Source organism: Lynx rufus, unplaced genomic scaffold (assembly GCF_022079265.1).
Source record: "Lynx rufus isolate CCGP_SWC_20201006 ecotype Redwood Valley unplaced genomic scaffold, mLynRuf1.p SCAF_8, whole genome shotgun sequence".
NCBI lineage: Eukaryota > Metazoa > Chordata > Mammalia > Carnivora > Felidae > Lynx > Lynx rufus.
Window position 1 is genome coordinate 15423352 of NW_025814896.1, and position 19311 is coordinate 15442662.

Below are 19311 nucleotides of genomic sequence, written 5' to 3' on the forward strand. Positions count from 1 at the left end.
GACCCCAGGAAGCTGCATTATTTTCACAAGCATCTCAAGTGATTCTAATGCACAACATGGTTAGAAAACCAACACACAGGGCTCTTCTGCCTCTCCAGCCCTACCCATGGTGATCGGGGACTGGTTCTCGGGGCCCCTGGAAGGTGGAGGATGATTCACGGTCATGGTCACGGATATGCTTATATAAACACTCCTGGCCAAACCCAGGGAGTTCTGGGAATCACCAATGAGGGCACCAGGGAAGCCAAAGAAGGAATTTTCAGCAGGTGAAGGAACTTTGTTTGTCAGGGTTTGGGGGAAAGCGTAGAAGTCTTAGGCAGGCGCCCAGCAAAAGGCCCTAGACCCCTCTTCCCGGGCCTCAAGAACAGGAGGCCAAGAACTAAGAAAGTCACTTTTTATTCCACAACTAGCCAATTCCAGCTACCACACAGTGATACAAGTTCTTCAACGTGCCCCATTATCTAGGTCGGTACTGTCCTAGAACTTTCTGCAATGATGGAAATGTTTGTCCGCACTCTCCAATACAGTAGCCACTAACCACTTCTGGTTACTGAGAACTTGAAACGTGGCCAGTACAGCAGAGAAAATGAACTTTTTAATTTAAATTAAATTCAAATGTCACATCTGGCTTGTGGCTACTGAACCAGACAACACACTCCAGGGCTCGGCCTCGTCCAGGGGTGGTTTGGTTCAAAAGCCAACTCTGTAGGGAACACGTGGCAAAAAGAGCCCTGGGAGTCACCACCGCCCCTCCCCAGAGGTTCACAGCAGCCCCGCCGTGAAGAGGGCAAACCTCAGAGCGGCGGCACGCCACGGGCACGCCGGATAAGGTTAGCCAGCCGCTTGGCCAGGCCGCCCGTGCTGGGCTCCTCGATGTGGAAGGTTCGGGTGAGGAGATTGTAGAAGGAGCCATAGCACACGGCCACCACCGTGCACGTGAGGCAGATGACGTTGTAGGGCATGCTGAAGTCCGGCGTGGGCAGGTTCACCAGCAGCGGCTCCGTGTAGAGGCGCACAAAGTAGCTAGAGCTATCGGAGACCGGGTACCTGGGGGTCGGGAAGGAAAGGTGAGGCAGGACGAGGCTGCTCCAACCCGCCCCACCCTGCCCCACCCCATCCCCACTCTTGGCTGCACTGGGTCCAAGCGCAGCGGCGAGGGTTTGCAAAGCTTTCTTAGCCTCAAAACCTTTTTGACAGAAGACATCTCGGATCAACACAGAAACACGTAAGACAGCACAGAAACCTGTTCAAAGGAGAGCTGCCTTGTGCTGACGTGAGGAAAGGGGCCCAGCCTTCTCTGGGCTGCCTCTTCCTTAGCCTCCAGTCTCAGCCTCGAGGCTGTCTCCTCAGAGAAGTCCTCCTGGATAACCCACTGGAATACTCCCCAGCACCACCCGTGACCCCATCACTCTAGACCAGAATCTCCCCTCCAGCCTCTTGACATGAGCAGGGCAGGGGCAAGGCTGCGTTGTGTCCTGCCGTATGCCCGGGGCTCTCTGAAGCACCTGGCATTTGATAAGCACTCGATGAAATATTCGTTAAGAGAATCAATGAGTAAGCGCAGGCTAGAACTACAGCTCTCCTCATCTCTTTATTCTTCTGGAAGCACTTCAGAATCATTTCACAGAGTCAGAACAAATATTATAGACCACTAGGATTTTTATTGGGATTGAGTTAACTCTGCACATTGGTTTGGCCAGCAGAAACCTGATCGTCCGTGTGGATGCCCGTCCCGAAGCAGGCAGCTGAGGTCATACTTACAGGGACTTGAACAGGGGGCTCTCTTCCCAGTCCACGGGCTTGGCTGCCACCGTGCTGGGCACGAGGGCACTGATGACAGATGGGCTGTGGAGAGGCAGACAGGCCTTCCGTGGGTGGGTCTCCCCCACCAGGGGCAAAGCAGCACAGCGGGGGGTCAGGAGGCTATGGGGCAGTACGTGAGGGGAGCCCACCTGACGTAGAAGCCGTGGTTGGGGTCCGGGGTATACTCGGTCCACTTGAGCAGCGCCCGCTCAAACTGAATGGACACCTTGGTGGCCGAGTTGGCCGGCAGCTGAATCAGCATCTCCAGGAGGTGCGGCTGCAACCGGTCCTGCGCAGGCTGGTAGTGGACGTAACCTGGGGACAGGCAAGGGTCACCCACACCTCTCTCCTGGGGTAAGACTACCTGCACCCTCGCCCCTACCTATCAAGGTCTTAGGCTCTGGATCGCAGAAGCCAGGCAGGCTCAGGGAGGGGAGCAGGGTCCTAGAAAAGGGGAAAGATGTTTCCAGGGCAGCTGTCCTGAGACACGTTCAATCTAGTTAATCCTCCCATCGCTAAAACCGGGGCGCCAGGCATCAGATGCCTGATGTGATGCAACAGGAAGTTCACAGAACCGGAAGTTTCCTGACCAAAATGTGGAACCCGAATCTAATCAAGTTTCTATATCTAACCACCAGCAACCAAGAAACGTAAGGGAGGGAGGAACATGTTAAACACAGGCACAAGGACAGATTCGGAATGTAGAACATTCCATATAACAAATGACCGAGTTTCTCCGAAAAACAGACTTGGGGGGAAAAAAGTGGGAACTGTTATAGATTAAGAGAGACTTAGGAGCAAACACCCCAATGCAAGACGTTAATAATGGGGAAACTGAGGGTGGGAGGAGACGGAGTACATGGGGACTCTGTGCTTTCTGCTCAGTTTTTCTCTCAACCTAAAATTGCTCTAAGAAAATAAAGCCTATGAATTAAAAAGGGAGAGAGAAACTTGAGAGCTTATCAAGCAAATGCAATGTGAGGACCCTGTTTCGATTCTCACCCAAAAAAACAGTTATAAATTGTTATTTTTAAGACCACTGGGGGAAACGAGAGTGCCAAGAATGGGTGGTATTCTTTTAGAAGCCCTTTACCTGTTAGAGACATAGACTGAAGCATGGTGGCTATGGTGTCTAGGATCTGTTTTAAGATACTCCAGCAGAAACGCAACAAGATCGAGAAACGGAGTAAGGGCAGAGATCACAAGCGAGGGGATCTGGAGGCCGCTGGCGCTTGTGACAGGCACAGGGCAGCGTGACACGCTGTGCGTCTGACACTTTCCAGAGCGAAAGGTTAAAAAACAAAACAGAAAAGTCCACAAAATACACGCGTGGGATGTCTGAAGGAGAGATTCTGAAGGTGATACAAACAGTGGTGCGAAAGAGAAGTACAACAACCCCAGGTTGAAAAATGAGGCAACAGCAAGTGTTGAGACACGTTAAGTCTGGGTGTTCGGGATGTGCCAGAACCTCTGCCTGAGAAGTCCTCTGTTAGGTCTCCCTCCAGTCCAAACGACAAGCGCCCCAGTGCTATGCCTGCCACCTAGCGGAAAGCAGGCAGTAAATATTGACTCCTCTTCAACACAGAAAATACAAATGCATTTTTGAAACTACAGCTCTTTACCCCTCCCAAGGACACAAAAACCGTCTACGCCAGCTCTATCGTTTTTTGTTTCTACACTGTTTCTCCTGCTGCTAACCTGTTCTCTACTGCAAGCCCATGAATCAGCACAAAAGGACGTGCCCAGGGCACCAAGGAAGGAGGAGCAAGTAAGTGAAAACGATGAGGAAATCACTGCCCTCGTAAAGCCCTATTAAGAACCAGTAGTACCACGTGTTGAAATTATTTGTCTTGTAGAAATTACTTCCGCATCTGGCACCGTGAGGCTACCCTGTCCACGTTTCAAACCCTTCCGGACTTTGTGCCGGTGCAGTGTCTCCGAGACACTTGAGGAATGACCTGGAGACATGAGGGTTTGGGGGACCCCGGGGGGACAGCAAGCTGGGGAGGGGGGCCCGGTCCAGGACTCGGCTCTCACTCGGTTTGTTGTCCTTGCCCTTGGAAGTGATGGTGAGGGTGTGCACATACAGCCGCAGGTGCCAGGGCACGGTGTCCAGCAGCAACACGGGGAAGGCCCGGTGTGGGTGCGTGTTGTACAGCAGCGTGTTCAGCTTCCCGTTCTGCAGCCCGTAGCCGCTCACGTACCGCTGGGCATGCAGGAAGGGCACCGGAGGGGCCTCTGCACAGAGAAGTCCATATTTAAGAGCCCCTAAAGGCAAGGGTCACTCCTCACGCCCACTCCCCTGGCCTCGTTCAGACTCTCCGAGCCAGGAGGCAGTGGGGAAGAGCTTTTCCACCAGAACTGGGAAACGTGCATTCTGGAATTATCCGCGTCTTCCCCGGCCCACAGCATGACAGAATTACTATAACTTCCTAAGCACTTGTATGTGCCGAGCTCCGTGCCCCCTCCAACCCAAACCAGTTGCCCTTGTGACAGTCCGCACTTTTCCTTGGTAACACTGAATGCAATCACAATTAATTGTCTCAGGTCTGCCTCAATCAACAGACATAATGTTTCTCAAATGCAGGGTATCTTAGGTCTTCAAAAAATATTTGCTTATTGAATGAACAAACTCTGTGTTTTACATTAATTACGTCATCTACTCTGCTGGGTAATTATGACCCCATTTTCCAGATGAGACAGTAAGTTTAGGAACCTGCCCAAGGTCACAGAGCTTAGAAGATGGAGTTAGATCAGAACAGCGACTCAAGGGGAGTCTAGGTGGCTCAGTCGGTTAAATCTCCGACTTTGGCTCAAGTCATGATCTCGCAGTTTTTGAGTTAGAGCCCCACATCAGGCTCTGTGCTGACAGCTCAGTGCCTGGAGCTTGCTTCAGATTCTGTGTCTCTCTCTCTCTGCCCCTACCCCACTTGCACTTTGCCTCTCTCTGTCCCTCTCTCTCTCTCAAAAATAAATAAACATTAAAAAAAAAATAAAACAAAAAACAAAAACAGCGACTTGGGACCTGGGTCTAAATACAAGCTTCATTCATATCCATGGTGAAAGGAAGGACTAGGAGTCTCCCCCAGAGATGAAACCTCTGTAGCCCACTGTGCCAGTGGCCCGTCCGCACCCACCGCTCTCTGGGGGGCTCTTCCACTTGAGCTGGAGGTTGAGGTTACGAGAGTTGTTGATCACGGCCGTGTCCAGCAAGTCGTAGACGGCGTAGGTCTTCCGGGCGCCGAGGATGACGTCCTGGTAGGTGGTGGTTGGGGGAGGGGTCACCTCCAACGTCTCATTGTCCTGGGGGCACAAGGGCAGGGCTGAGAAGAGAGCAGAGGCGCAGGCCGGCCTTGGGTGAAGGGGGACAGTTGTGACTGGAGACATCGGTACCTGGTTATAGCCGGTGATGTCCACATAGACTCGGCTCTCTGAAGCCAGGGGGCAGGGCTCCGTCAGGGTTCGGGAGAACATCCGAAAGAGGGACCAATCTGAGGGGCAGAGGGCAGGGTTCAGCGGGGGCTGGGGACAGGCCTTGTTTGCACAGACAGGGCAGGACCAGTGATGGTGGGGGGCGATAATGAGTTGCCAGGGCAGCCTACCTTTCTTCCCCTGTCCTGTGACGAAGGCATCAAACACAACAGAAAGGGTCTGCCTCAGCTCCCAGGAGACGCTGGTACAGCGTGCATTCTACCACAAGGGCCAGACAGCAGCCGTGAGGACGCATCACTCCCCGCCCCCTACCACACACACAGCCTCGGGGACTCCCACCCGAACTCAATTCCTTGTCTCATATGTATCTTCCCACCCATCGGTTTCCTACTGTTCACTACTGAGCACTTGACCCTGTGCCAGTGGCATTATGTACCAGTCGAATGAACCATCACCAACACCCGTAGGAACTGATCCTACTATTGTTCTCATTGGACAGAGGAGGAAACCAGGCTCAGGGAAATGAAATGATCTGTCCAAGGTCATGCCCAGAGTGACTGGGCTGGCAGCTGCACACACAGCTATTGTTCTTAACCACCTGCCAGGCAACCGCTCAGTTTCCTTGGTGTGTGGCCAAATGCCCCAAATAATCAGCATCACGGCTAGCACTTACTACTGGCTCAGCCCGCGACAGACACTAGGCTACGTGCTTTACCTGCACGTTCCCTCAGGGGCCCTGGATGGCACCCCCACTGCCATTCCCCATGACTTACCCTGCAAACAGGACGGATATGCACTGCCTGGGAGTGGTAGCTAGTGTGGAACAAGCGGTCAGCCTTGAGCAGCACAGACAGGCCTGCCTGGAGGGAAGCAGGAAGAAGGGACAGGTCAGTGCCCTGCATGGTGAGACACCTGCTCCGAACACCGCCTGGGGGAGGGGGGGGCAGGCAGAGAAGGGGCACGCGCGCCAGCCCTGACCGCTCTCCAGGGCTCCCACGCACATTCAGGGCGCTCCGGCCTCACCTTGGAGCTGCAGGGCAAGAGCTTCTTCCATGGGGTGAGGTTCTCAGTGCAGACAACCTCCCGCGGTAGCACAGCGTAGCGCAGGAAATTGTGATCAGTGCCTGAGGGAGACTCAAGCTGTCTGGGGTGGGCTTTGGGGCTCAACTCTTCAGGACCCATACTCCAAAGTTGGGGCGACCCCCCTCCTGCTCGCCATGCAATTCTCCAGCACCATGCCCTAACAGTCTCTGCTGGGGATGGGATCCCTCCTCTCCTCGGGAGAAGAAGGCAAGGCAGAGACAGCACGGCCTCGGGAAGCCTTCCTCCCGGGCCTGCACACCCAGGGGATTTATGACCCAGCCCAGCTGAGGAAGGAGGAAGCTGAGGAGAAAGGAGGCAGAGGTTCAGGCAAGAGGTACCAGAAAGAAGCAAAGGGCCACGGGGCTATCTCACCATTGGCCAGTCCCAGGGGTTTGAAGGAGGCAGTGGGAGTGACCGTGTTGGTGGAGTCAATGAAGTTCAGAGAGGCGCAGAAGATACCCGAGAGCACGTTACTGAGCTCCTTCCAAGATTTATCCACGCTGGATGGAGACACAAACCCACTCACTGTCACGGGGCTGCCTCTGCTCCCTCCATCCAAGCCTGCACTTGGCTGCCAAATCATTAGACTGACTAGCTCCCGGAGCTGCCAGGGCCCAGGTGCCCTGCTCAGCCACCTCCTGGGTCTCGCCCTACCCACCTCTTCTTCCTCACTCTGGACATCCCTGCATCCCCACAGGTCTCTGTTCAGGTGATTCCTCCTCCTGCCTGGGAATGCCCTACTCACCCCTCTCTGCCCACCATCAAAGAAGCCCCCTCCTCCAGGAAGGCTCTCCTGCCCTCCTCAACCACAGCCTCCTCCTGTGCTGTGATCGTTCTGACCATATGGGCCTCTCACAAGGTCCCTCCTGGGACATGGCTAGGTGGTGGCAGCATCTTGTTTTAAGCATCTTTTCTCCTCAACTAGGCTATGAGCAACCAGGGGACAAGGAGCAAGTCTGGGTCACCTACGTATGTTCCACAATACCATGTAAAGTGCCCCACATCTTCAGAGGCTGAGATCATCCCAATGAACCACCTGAGGTGTGCCCAGCTGGGCAAAACTACATATTTCCCTGTGAATGCCCTGGGCGTGAAAGTAAGTCCTGGTTCCACCCTCAGAGTGGGAAGCCCTACATCTATAAAGGCTCACTGAACAAGGGGAAACAACCATTCTAGGACCCTACAAAAACATCAAATTAAATCAGAAAGAGAAATATCACAACGGACTTGGTCTCTATATTCATAACAGAAAGCATAAAACCAAAATTCTCAACATCAGCTCCACATTACAGGCAATTATGAGCTGAGGGGAGACAGTGACAGCAAAGCAGATGGCAAGAAGGCAAAAGAGCCAGAGTTCAGGCAAGAGAGAAAGGGTTGGCAGATCTGGAAATCACCGCTTGCTCCTTAGCTGATACCACCTCAGTGTTGTCCTGGGGTTTTTCAATAATCCTCTGCTCAGAGTTTTCCAATCGCCCCAATCCTGAAGCCTCAAATAAAGACTGCAAACTTGGAAGCCTGAAAGCTCTACCCAAGCCATAATCCGGTTTCACTTGGTGTGCACAATATTGGCCCACACAGCATTTCTTAAATTTTGAAATTACCGATATTTAAATTTGCCAATTTGCACACTAAAATCCAGATTTCTGGCATCTCTGGCAAATGAGAGTATCTGATAACAGTAGGCAACAATGTTCCCATGTGGCAACAATCTACTGAGGCTGAGTGGCAGCTGTCCTCTCAAGCTCTCAAGCCACAGTCCCTACCCCTCTCCATTATTCCCCCCTTTTTAAATCATACTTGTGCTACTGATTTCTCACAGTGGAATTAAGAGGAAATTGTGATACAACAGCAGTACCTAAACCTGTCCCTCTCCCAAACAGAAGCTATTCCTCTAACATGGACATCTGGGGTCTCGTAGGCCAATTCTAGCCCACAGATGTTTTGTTTGGCCCTCCTGGTACGATGATGATGAGGGTAGTGAATGTCTTTTAAAAGGTTATCCAGTTTGCCAGTCTTCTACTGCCTTACATTTAAGTAAGCTTCAATTCTTTGTTACCTGCCTCTGCAGATACATGCATGTGCTACCTTGTGGAAGTATTAAGGGAAGTAAAAAAAACCACCAAAGCAAAGAATGCCACTTAGTGGTAATATCATTTCTTACTTCTGATGCCAGTTTCACCCCCCACAGAATTGCTGCCCACTGGAACTGCTGCCCCCCAAGATCAGTGGCAGGATGACAACACCCGTGGCTGCTACGTCCCCTCTATGGCCTGCAACAGTCCTCAAGGTGGGCACTCACTCAGTGACGGTGTCTTGGAACCAGACCCAGAGCTCTGCACCTGATGGGGCCTGCAGGAAAGGTGGCCCCCAGTATCGAGTCCTCCAAAAGCCTTGCGTGAATGACAAGTGCAGCTCTCGTAGAGAATATTTGGAGATCAACTGCCCCAGGGCCTTGGGAAATAGCCTATAATGAGATACTGGAAAGGGGGAGCAAGTGAGTGATGATCCTGGAGGACAGGTTCTCAGCCACCCCAAAGAAGCAACAGAACCCAGGCGCTGGGGCCAGAGACATCCGAATGCCATACCAAACTGTCATTTACTAGTGATGTGATCTTGACCAAGTGCCCTTACCTCTCTACATCTCCAACATCTCACAATCGCTCACAGAAGTTAGTACTGCGCCTAGCACCCAGGATAAACAGTAACCGCCAATAGTATCATCGTCAGTTTTGTCGACGCAGCGTTCTAACTAAAGGGTTATAGAGTGGCAGCCTGGGCCTGCGGAAAGAGCACCTGGACTAGGAGTCAGGAGGAGTCACTGCCCCTCTCCGGGCCTCAGTTTCACCACCGGTATAACGGGGTTCTTCAATAACTCTCCCATCTTTCCCCAAAGAGCTAGTTTGTCGGGGCCCGAGTCCAGGGCCCAGAAACCCTTCCCGGGAACCAAGCCCCGCCTCCCAAAGCTTGTCTCTACCCACCGTCCCAGCAAGTGCCACAGACACCTTTCCAGTCTCACCCTCTCACCTTCTTCCCGCTGCAGCTCCGAATCCCAGCGCGTGCGGAACTGGAACGTGGCGGCTACGTCCCCAGAAGGCAGCGGGGTGATAACGAGCTCCTCCCTCAGGCTGTCGCGTGGGGGCTCTGCATGACCCCTGCCCACCGGACCCAGGAGCAGCAGCACGAACAGGACAAGCGGCAAGGCCGCCGCCATGCCTGCGGCTGCTTCCGCCTCCAAGCGGCGCCCGCCCCCACGAAAGACCGGCCTCCAATAGGAAGAGCGTCTGAGAAAGGACTTCCGGTGCCGTCCCGGAAACCGGGGTGAGATTACCAGAGAGACGGGCTAGCTAGGTCCTTAGTGGCTGGTTCTTCTAGGGGCGCTCCGTAGGGCACGGAGGGCGGTGGACGTTTGGCCTGACGGGGGTGGGATGGAGGGCTGAATGGATGACTCCCTACTTTGCGGTATTCCTACCCATTAGAATTTGCTTAATAATACCGAGTGTCGCCACTGCCGCTGTGCCTATGTAATGATAGTTGAGGAAACGGGCTGAAAAGGTTACTTTTGCTAGGTCACGTGACAGGTCTCGTGCTTCTGGTGTCTCCATTTGTTCAGTCCTAAACCTGATGCAGAGCTTTTCCTGTAAAACCCCCGAATAACTGTCCCCTTTATTATGAAAAATGTCAAACATACAGCATAATTTAAAGAATGAACGCCTGTTAATGAACGTGTATTTCCCCATCACCTAGACTCCACCACTGACATTTTACTATACTTGCTTTATCACATATTGGTCTGTAAATCCCTCAATTCTTATGTTTTGATACATTTCAAGGTAAATTGCAGACATAAGTACACTTCTCCCCCCTAAATATTTCAGCATGCATGTCATTAAATAAAGGTTAATATTTGTTGATATTTTTCTTTTGGTGTAAAATTTACATACAATGAAATGCACAATCCAAGTGCACATTCACTGAGTCTGACAAGAGCATACACCCATCAAGATCTAGAACATTCCTAAAACCCTAGAGAGTTGGTTAGTCTGCTTGCCAGTCAATCTCTGCCTCCTCCTTCCTTCCGGAGGCAACCAATGTTTTGATTTTTCTCCACGAAATAGCTTAATCTGTTCTACTGGCTCATATAAGTGAAACCATCATATAGTGCGTATACTTTCTTGTGTAAGACTTCATTCACAGCAAGAATGTTTCTGAGAACCATCCATGTTCTTGCATGTATCAGCAGCTTTTCTTTTTATTGCTATGTAGTATTAAATTGTATGAATACACCTTAGTTTATCCTGATGATGAACACCTGAGCTCTTTCAAGACTTTAGTTCTTATGAACTAGGTTGCTGTATAAGTTACTCTGTAGACATATGTTTATTTCCTTTGGGTAAATACTTAGGAGTGGTCAAAGAATAGGTAAATGTTTAACTGTTTAAGAAACTTTCAGAGCTTTTTCCAAAATGTATCATTTTATACTTGCACCAACAATATGTGAGAGTTCTGGATACTCCACATCCTGCTCAACGTTTGTTTTTAATTTTTTGGATTTTTTAGCTTTAGCTATATGGTATACATATATCTTATTGTGGTTTTATTTTGCGTTTCCCTGGTGCGTAATGATGTTGAACATCTTTTCATATGCTTATTGGCCATACATCTGTTTTTCTTTTGTGAAAAGTCTGTTAAAATATTTTTGCCCACCCCTCCCCCTTTTTCTATTGGTTTATTTGCCTTTTTATTATTGAGTTGTAAAGTTCCAACATTAAAATTCCTGCTTTGGTTTTTCCAGCTGCCCTATGAGAAACACAGTCACAAAAGATTTTGCCCACAGTCTCTTGGGGAAACTCACAACCATACTTCTACAAAGAGCCAAATTTGGTGTTGGACAGGTCTACCAAGATATGCCCCAACCAACCAGAGAGGAAGTGTCAAAAGGTGTCATTATGCCCTCATTCTACTTATATATATAGTGTTCTTCTCCCACTAGACATGGAATGGAAGAAAGGCCCTGAGTTTAGATGTCAGACTGAGAAGGGTTCAAATCCCCACAGCAGCTTTTAACCCATATGAGCATAAGCAACCCGTGTCACTTTTCTTCCTCTGAAAAATAGATAAACCTACTCTCGGGGTTGTTGTAAGAATTAGAAAGTATGTATATGTAGGGTCTAGAATGTAGTAAGTGCTTAATATTTACTATCATTTACTCAATCTTTGATATAGGGTCTATGATCTCCATTTTACAGAAGAGAAAACTGGAGTACAGAAAGTAAGATAATTGCCTAACATCACATTGAGTCATGAAGCCAGGACTAGAGTCCACACCATCAACCTCAAGAAGGAAGAAGGAAGGAAGGAAGGAAGGAAGGAAGGAAGGAAGGAAGGAAGGAAAAGGGGAAGAAAGAAAGAAAAGAAAGAAAGAAAGAAAAAGAAAGAAAGAAAGAAAGAAAGAAAGAAAGAGCTGCCATCGTTAATGATTATATTTCTGTGCTTTGTCTCCATTTGAATTGCCTGTCCCCATCATAAAGACCCAGCCACCTCCAGGAGACTTACCTTCTCCCTCTCTGGTGTGCTATAGTCCCCTGTGCACTTCTGCTACAGCCTGTGTCATATTTCCATTGTGTGTGGCCGTGTCGGCTCCTGGAAGAGCTCTTGGTCACCTTAGTATTTGTTTCCTAAGCAAGGAGGCTAGCACATAGTAGGTGCTCAGTAATGTCTGAACAAACAAAAATCACAGCACAGTCCCATATTGTCCCCACACTGTCATGCTGTTCAGTGTCAAGTTCTGTGCATTCCTAGGGACTGCCACAGTGCACACCTTCCAGGGAATCTTCCCCAAAGCTGTGGCCCCTCCTATTTCCTCCACAGCATAGGATTCTACAGGATGAGCTTGTCTTCTTCCCCTCCTCCCCAGAGTCTGTGACCAGTCTAGGCAATAGACAGAAGAAGCCACACTGTGGCTTGGAGACTGAAAGCTGGGCCACTTGCCTAGGAGTTGGCTCCGAATCGCCTTTTCCTCTCCAGGGGCACTGTGTGGCCTCAAAAAACAGTCAGCTGGAGATGCTGGCTCTGAAGGCTAGCCAAGACCCTGTGGTTTAGCAGAAGAAGAGATCATTGTCCAAGGAGGAAGTAGTCCTGGGGTCTCAGCTGACCCTAGACTTTTCCAGGCAGGGCTGGGGCTCATAGCAGCTTAACTGAAGGCTCCCCAAAGGCTCACAAACAATTCTATCTCTCCAGAAGGCTGGAGTCCCTCTCCCCAGGCAAACTCCCTGCCCTAAGCCCCACAGATCTAAACATCCTGTGACTGGAGTACTAAGAGATTTGTTGACCTATTGACAGCAACCAAGCAAGTCTAGCTTCCCATTATTTGCCTCGGAGTGGAATAGGGTGCCCTTGGGAGCTGAGAAGCCCTGCATAGCAGAGCCACGGAGCTCATAGGCTGCAGCCCAGGAGAAGGCTCAGCCACAGTCGGGCGGCTGAACTTTGCTACTCCAAAGGAAGGGAGAGGGCAAAGACAGAGACCATGTCTTTTGTGTGCAGCAAAGTCCCAAACAACCCAGAACAACTGCAAAATTTAACATGAGACTGAGTCCCGGCCCAGTTTAGTGGATGATCTCAACTTGGACACAGAGGCTTTTAGACAAAAGGAGCACAAAACTCCCACAAGTTTCTCACCAGTGCTAGGAAAAGCACTCAAGAGCTGTCACTTACAATGGCCTCCTGCAGGGGTGGAAGCAGGCTGGATGACTGGAAGACTGCAGGCCTGTCACTCACTCAGCCTGGGTGGCACCAGGAGCTTTGGGATTTAGGCTGAAGGTCACTGATCCCATGGGTGGTGTTTGATGTATGAAGTGGGGTGGAATGCTTTATTTATTTATTTATTTATTTATTTATTTATTATTTATTTATTTATTTATTTTTTTGATGTGAGAAATGCCTTGATGCCCCTTATGGCTGGGTCCTAGAACTCTCCTTTCCTCTCCCACTCCCCATCCCTCCCTGGACACACTCACATAGCACCTACACCTGGTAGCTCCGTCTATTTATTTGCCCAGCCTAATCCTCTCCAAACCCCACACTCGGGTCCGAGTGCCTACCCAATATGCCCTCTTGCACGTCTCAAGAGCACCTCAAACTCAACACGTCCAAAAACAAATGTCTGACCTTCTTCCCAAGCCTGGTTCTCTCTGACACTCCCCATCTGGGGAAATAACACTCTACATGGTCCTGTTGCATGAGGGAGAAACAATGGTGGCACCCTTAACCCCTTCCTCTCTCACCTACCTGTCAGATCTTTTGGAACTTGTCTCCCAAACATCTCTTCATTCCTTCCACCTTTCTGTATCCCGTCCACCTCCACCCTCGTCCATTGCCTGAGACGTAGCTGGCTGCCATCACCTCCTGATTCCCAGGCATCCACTCCTCCAGTCAGCATTCCACAAGGAGCCTCTCCCCCCGCCCCCACCACCTTGCTCCCCCTAGGTGACTCCTTCTTACCCTTGAGGGCTCGGCTCAGCTCAGATGCCACTTCCTCAAGGGAGATGTTCCGTGAGTGCTCCCAGTAGGCTATTGAGTCCTTCCTAGCACTGGGCCCCCACTAGATTTTACATTTGGGCCCCCACTAGATTAGACCCCCATAAAAGCAGCACTGTGCCCCCCCTTTTTTATTCTTGTCACTCTACATTCCCAAGCCATGCTCAGTGTCTTATACGTGTTAAACATTGACATTTAATAAATATTTACTGAATGAATGTCATTTATTTGTTTATACCCTGCCTCAACCCAGTCAAGCTGATCATTATTACCGTTATCTCCTGCATGGAGTATTGGGTTAGATGTCTGTCCTGAGCCTCTCTCCTCCTCCGGTATATTCTTTCCACTGCGGCCAGAATTACCTTTTTAACAAGCAAGTTCAACCACCTGTAATTCTTCATTACTCCCCATAAAGTTCAAATTCGTTAACGTGACCTCTAACATGTAAACTGCCAGTTACCATTCCAAAGACTGTCTTCTTGTTCCTTAGTAACATACCCCTGATTTTAACAAGAGAGTAGTGTACCCCTACTAAAGGATTACCCTGCCCTCTCCAGTAGCCCTGGTGCTTCTGAGAGGTTTGAAAGGTAGTACAGAAATCAGATGCATTGGTAACTCAGTGACTCGAAAAGGTTACGGTCTTTCCAAAGACCAGAATTTTCTTTCTTGTAGATAATGTTGTGTCCCTATGTCTATAAAATATCTGTAAGTGAAACATTTCTCACGTTAGCAAGCTCTGGTCGGTGAGCTGAAAGTGGACATTGCTGGACAGAACTCCCAAGAATGCTTCCTGAAGTGGAAACAGACCGCAGGCTGTGCCCATCCCCAGTTTTCTCTCCGTCTTTCTGCCAGCTTCAGGGACGTGATGGCTGGCACCGCAGCAGCCATCAGGCATAAGCTATCAATGAGAATCCCAGCCGTGTGGCTGGGACGGCTGAGAAAAAGAGCCAAAACGGACTCAGGCGCCCAAGAACTCTGGAGCAGTCATACAGCCCTGTGCTTTGGGCTTCTTTTCTATAAGGAAAGAAAACTGTAACTTAAGTCTCTGATCTTTTACTAGCAGCCAAACTGAAACTTGATACAGGCTTCAAAGTATTTCATGACTAACCTTTGTCAGTCTTACCTCTCCCTTCCTCTCATCCTCAAATTCCACAGTTTGGCCAAGCTGAATGTTTCAGTTCCTCGGAGCTGTTTCTCCCCATTTAAAGTCTTCTCAAGCTGCTCTTTCTGCCTGGATTACAGCCCCCATTTGGCAAACTCCCACTCAGCCTCTGGATCTCAGCTTAAAACTCAGCTCTTCGATGACCATACGAGCTATTTTCTGACACCAGAGTCGCTCGCTCATCACGCTGCTTATTACACTGTGAATTGTGGTATTTACCTGATTTTCTCCTCCAGAGACAGTAAACTCCATGCAGGCAGGGATACAGCCTGTCTTGTTCAAAACTGCATTCCAAATGTCTGGCATAGGTATTCAAGAAATACTTCCTGAAGATATAGAGTGCATGAGAGATGGGGACATGGTGTTGGCTAGAGAACTGAAAAAATACAGCGGGTTTGATATCTCTGCAGTGTGATAAATGAAGGGGGATGGTTGGTATATTATTATCTGTTTATTACTTATTCCGTGCCCTGTTCCCAAACAGGGGGTGGGGGAGCAGGGGTACCACCGCACGGGGAGTGCTAGGAGTTCACGTCCACTTAGAGACACTGGTGTAGGAGACTCTATCAGAAGACTGCAGGATAGTCTGGGGGAGGCAGGGGCGCTAGGAAAAGCAGCGGCATCTTGTCCTACCTCATCTTCCATCTCCGCACCTGCAAGCCCTGCCTCAGGAGTAAAGCCAAAAACTGGCGGGGGGTGGGGGGGGGTGGGTCGCAGCAGGAAAGGTTAGCAGTAAAGCAGGAGGGTTGATTCCCAGAGAGGCTCACCATCCCACCATCCTTGCCTCCCCCCAGTGCCTGCTGCAAGTAAAGAGTCTGGTCTTCTCCGCAGGGCTCTGGCTGGGCCTCTCGTCTCCTGTGTGGAAGAGCCAGCCCGCTCAGTCTATACATGGACGCCCACTGCTAGCTGCAAGCTCCAGGCTCTGCCCCCCCATCGGCCCCATCCTCTTCCTCATCAGACTGTGCCAAGGGCGTGTCCGCTCCGCCGTCACTGGGATTTGGGCTGTGCAGGTTGGTGGAGTCGTCAGAAGATGAGGAGGAGGTGCGGGACGCGGTCCTGTCTGGCGTGGCCGTTGGCAGGCCCAGCTCCTCTGGACGGCCGTCCATCCCTGCCCAAAAAGAAGAGTTGGTCAGCGCCACAAACAGGGCTTCAGGGGGCTCTGAGAGATGCTCTGGCCAGCAGGGGCTGGAGCCCAGAGAGGCGCAGAGGCCTCACCCGTCAACTGAGCCAGTCCGGCAGACAGCCAGGTGTCCTGACTCTCAGGTCCCTTCATTTCACTACGGCACGTGTGGGCCCTGCAGTCTGCTCCACGGACTCAAGCGTGCAAACTCCACCTACGCCACCTACTTGATATTGGGTAGCTTTGGGCAAGTCATTTTCCCCCTCAAGGACTCTGAATCTTCTCTGTAAAAATGGGGTTCCAGGGGGCGCCTGGGTGGCGTAGTCGGTTAAGCGTCCGACTTCAGCCAGGTCACGATCTCGCGGTCCGTGAGTTCGAGCCCCGCGTCGGGCTCTGGGCTGATGGCTTGGAGCCTGTTTCCGATTCTGTGTCTCCCTCTCTCTCTGCCCCTCCCCCGTTCATGCTCTGTGTCTCTCTGTCCCAAAAATAAAAAAAAAAAAAAAAAAAAAAAGTTGAAAAAAAAAGAAAAAAAAAATGGGGTTCCAGAAGGGTTTTGAGGATGAAATCGAAGAATGATTATAAAATGCCTGGCACGTAGCAGGCCACCAGTAAACAGCAGCAGTTTTAGAGAAAAGAAGAAGCCTGGGTGGTTTCATCCATTAAGTGTCTGAATCTTGATCTCAGCTCAGGTCTCCATCTCAGAGTCATGAGTTCAAGCCCCGCGTTGGGCCCTGCATTAGGCATGAAGCCTACTTTAAAAAAAGAGAGTATCTATCTTATAAGCTAAACATATGGGCTTTGGAATGAGAAAGCCATGGTTTGAGCTCAGCTCTTCCACTTTCTGGCTGTGTGGCAACTTCTAATTTCTTCCTTTATAAAATTAGGATACTACCACCTGCCCTAATAGGATATTATAAGAATTGAGCTAATTTGGCACAGTATTAGCAACTAAAAAAAAAAAAAAAAAAGTGCTCAGTAAATGTTCATATGAAGATGACTAAAACAGCTTAAGTTGTGTAATATAAAAATTATATTTTATATTATTTTAATTACATGAACTAATTACGTTAATTTCACAAATGTAAAATTAACAAAGACTAAGGGGGGGTTGGGGCATTCCCAGAAGTTTTTTTTTTAGATTGATTGATTGATTGATTTTTAGATAGTGTGCAGCACCCAACACATTTAAATGTTTATTTATTTTGAGAGGGAGAGAGAGAGTGTGCAAGAGCATGTATGCGAGAGCCGGGGAAGGGGCAGAGAGGAGAGAGAATCCCAAGCAGACTCCTCGTGGACAGTGAGGGGCCCAATGGAGCGCTTTATCCCACAAACTATGAGATCATGACCTGAGCCGAAATCAAGAGTCAGATGCCTAACTGACTGAGCCACCCAGGCGTCCCCGCCTCAGAATTTTAGATTGAGGATCTGTCATCCAGTTCCCCTCAGAGTCAACGTCCCTAAAATCAGAACAGACAGCTGTTTTATTGGTAGAAACACCCACTTCCAGGCCCTACGTGTATATTTCCCCAGTCCCGCTTGCAGCCTCATTTCAGAGCCTGACGCCTGTTTCTGGCTAACTGGTGCCCAAGTCCCCAAAGCCAAGGGGCATACCAGATGTCTGGGGGGTTGGTGGAGGGTCTTCGCAAGGCAAGAACACATCTGCTCCATCTTGGTCCCCAAGGTCAATAAGTTCTACCTGCTCCAGGGCATCCACATTCACTTCCATGGATGAGATACTTCCTATGGGGGCTACAGATCAAGAAGGGGGCAGGTCAGGAGGATGCGGGCCAGAGCACATAGGATGGTCAGAGATATGTGTCAGGTCTAGAGACAGAAGTCTCGAGGGCCAACAAAATGGGGGGATGAGGCTCCCATACTTCAGGACGTACAAGACGTGCCTCCCCTACCCCACCCCAGTCCCTCTCCCCAGGACTCAGAGCTTACGTCTCTGCGACTCGAGATGCAGGTGGGACAGGGGGAAGACAAACTCTGTCTCTGGCTGTAAAATGTCCTCAAAGAATTTCTGCCGCTCCCGAAGGCGGAGCTGCTGGCGCTCCAGGGCTGCCCGGGGATTTGGGTCCATGTCAGCTCCTGGAAGGTGGAAAAGCAAGTACAGCTATGAAGTTGAGAGGGAAGGGGGGGGGGGGGGAGGCTGGGCCTGGGGAGCGTGGGGAGCTCCGCTGCAGCTGGCATCCCAGCCGTGGGGCCTCCAGGTGCAGCTGGACACCTCTGGTCTTGGCTACCTCCTTCCCTTCCTCGAAACAAAGTCCGTTACCACAAAGTCCATTACCACAAGTCTCCTAAAGCGACAGCGCTGACCCTGGCTCCACAAAGGGGATGCCGGTTCCAGGCACAGCAAGAGAAGCTCCTCTGTATTCAGGGAATGGGGCCGATGGCCAAGACTCAGTATCATGCCCTCGTGAGAGGACTGGTCCAGCCCAAATGGGGGAGGCACTTTTAATGGACCCGGCCTCCCCTCAGAAGGCCAGGGAAGGGGGTGGGCTGGGGATCTCAGGGTGGAAGGTCATCTTCCTCTAGTGCTGCAACTCTGGTTCATGCCCTGCCTTCAAAACCCAGACAAAGGCTAAAGCACCTCCTCCCCACCATACTCCCCATCACCACCATCCCCTCCAAACCCTGCTCTGAAGTCACAGATCTGACTTCCAGACTTGGCTCTGCCCCTAAGGAAATCATCTTTCCAGCCTCGGTCTCCCCATCTGAAAATGGCCTAATAGTCCTACCTGCCTCAAATGGGAGAGGCTGCGGGTGCAGGTGCGCCGTAAAATGTAAAGCCCAGATACTATACTATCCAGAGGCCGCCCATCTCTTCTCCGCTTTCCCCAGCTCGTTATTTGGGCGCCTCTCCTCTGACATCTCAGTCTTACATCCCTACTAGTCAAAGTAGCAATTGGAAGGGCGGGGCCTGGGTCCAATTCAGGGCCCCCGGACCCCCAGTGCTGAGAGCTTTCCAGAATACCAGAACTCTGGGCCAGCCCAGGCTCTACACATTCACTCCCATTTGCTCGTCCCTCCGGAGCCCATCACCGGAGGCAAGAGCTTGAGGACCAGCTCATCATCCTCTGCAGCCTGCCTCCGCGACTCATCTGGAATCAGTGTCCGAGACCCCGGCCAGCTCCACAGGCGCTGCTGCGGGCCGTGAGGGGCCCAAACCCAA

General features: G+C 50.7%; 3 protein-coding genes across 3 annotated transcripts in view; all 3 read right to left on the reverse strand.

Moving 5' to 3' along the window:
- Positions 1-380: 380 nt before the first annotated feature.
- On the reverse strand, positions 381-9552 carry PIGT (phosphatidylinositol glycan anchor biosynthesis class T). The gene is made up of 12 exons (XM_047068857.1): positions 9346-9552; positions 8621-8798; positions 6691-6818; positions 6259-6359; positions 6009-6095; positions 5406-5493; positions 5197-5294; positions 4941-5106; positions 3841-4041; positions 1953-2118; positions 1762-1845; positions 381-1047 (listed from the first exon to the last, which is right to left on the reverse strand). Exons 1-12 carry the CDS (start codon positions 9530-9532, stop codon positions 795-797), a joined length of 1737 nt encoding a protein of 578 aa, XP_046924813.1. The 5' UTR covers positions 9533-9552; the 3' UTR covers positions 381-794.
- A 5900-nt stretch (positions 9553-15452) lies between these two features.
- DBNDD2 (dysbindin domain containing 2) lies at positions 15453-18219 on the reverse strand. Its single transcript, XM_047068349.1, has 3 exons — positions 18081-18219; positions 17748-17885; positions 15453-16124 (listed from the first exon to the last, which is right to left on the reverse strand). The coding sequence occupies exons 1-3, from the start codon at positions 18217-18219 to the stop codon at positions 15919-15921; spliced, it is 483 nt and encodes a 160-aa protein (XP_046924305.1). The 3' UTR covers positions 15453-15918.
- Positions 18145-19311, reverse strand: part of SYS1 (SYS1 golgi trafficking protein) — a 35075-nt gene continuing 33908 nt past the window's right edge. Inside the window, exon 4 of the mRNA XM_047068351.1 lies at positions 18145-18227. Coding sequence (XP_046924307.1) covers positions 18221-18227 — 7 coding nt within the window. The 3' untranslated portion in view covers positions 18145-18220. The remainder of the gene's footprint in view (positions 18228-19311) is intronic.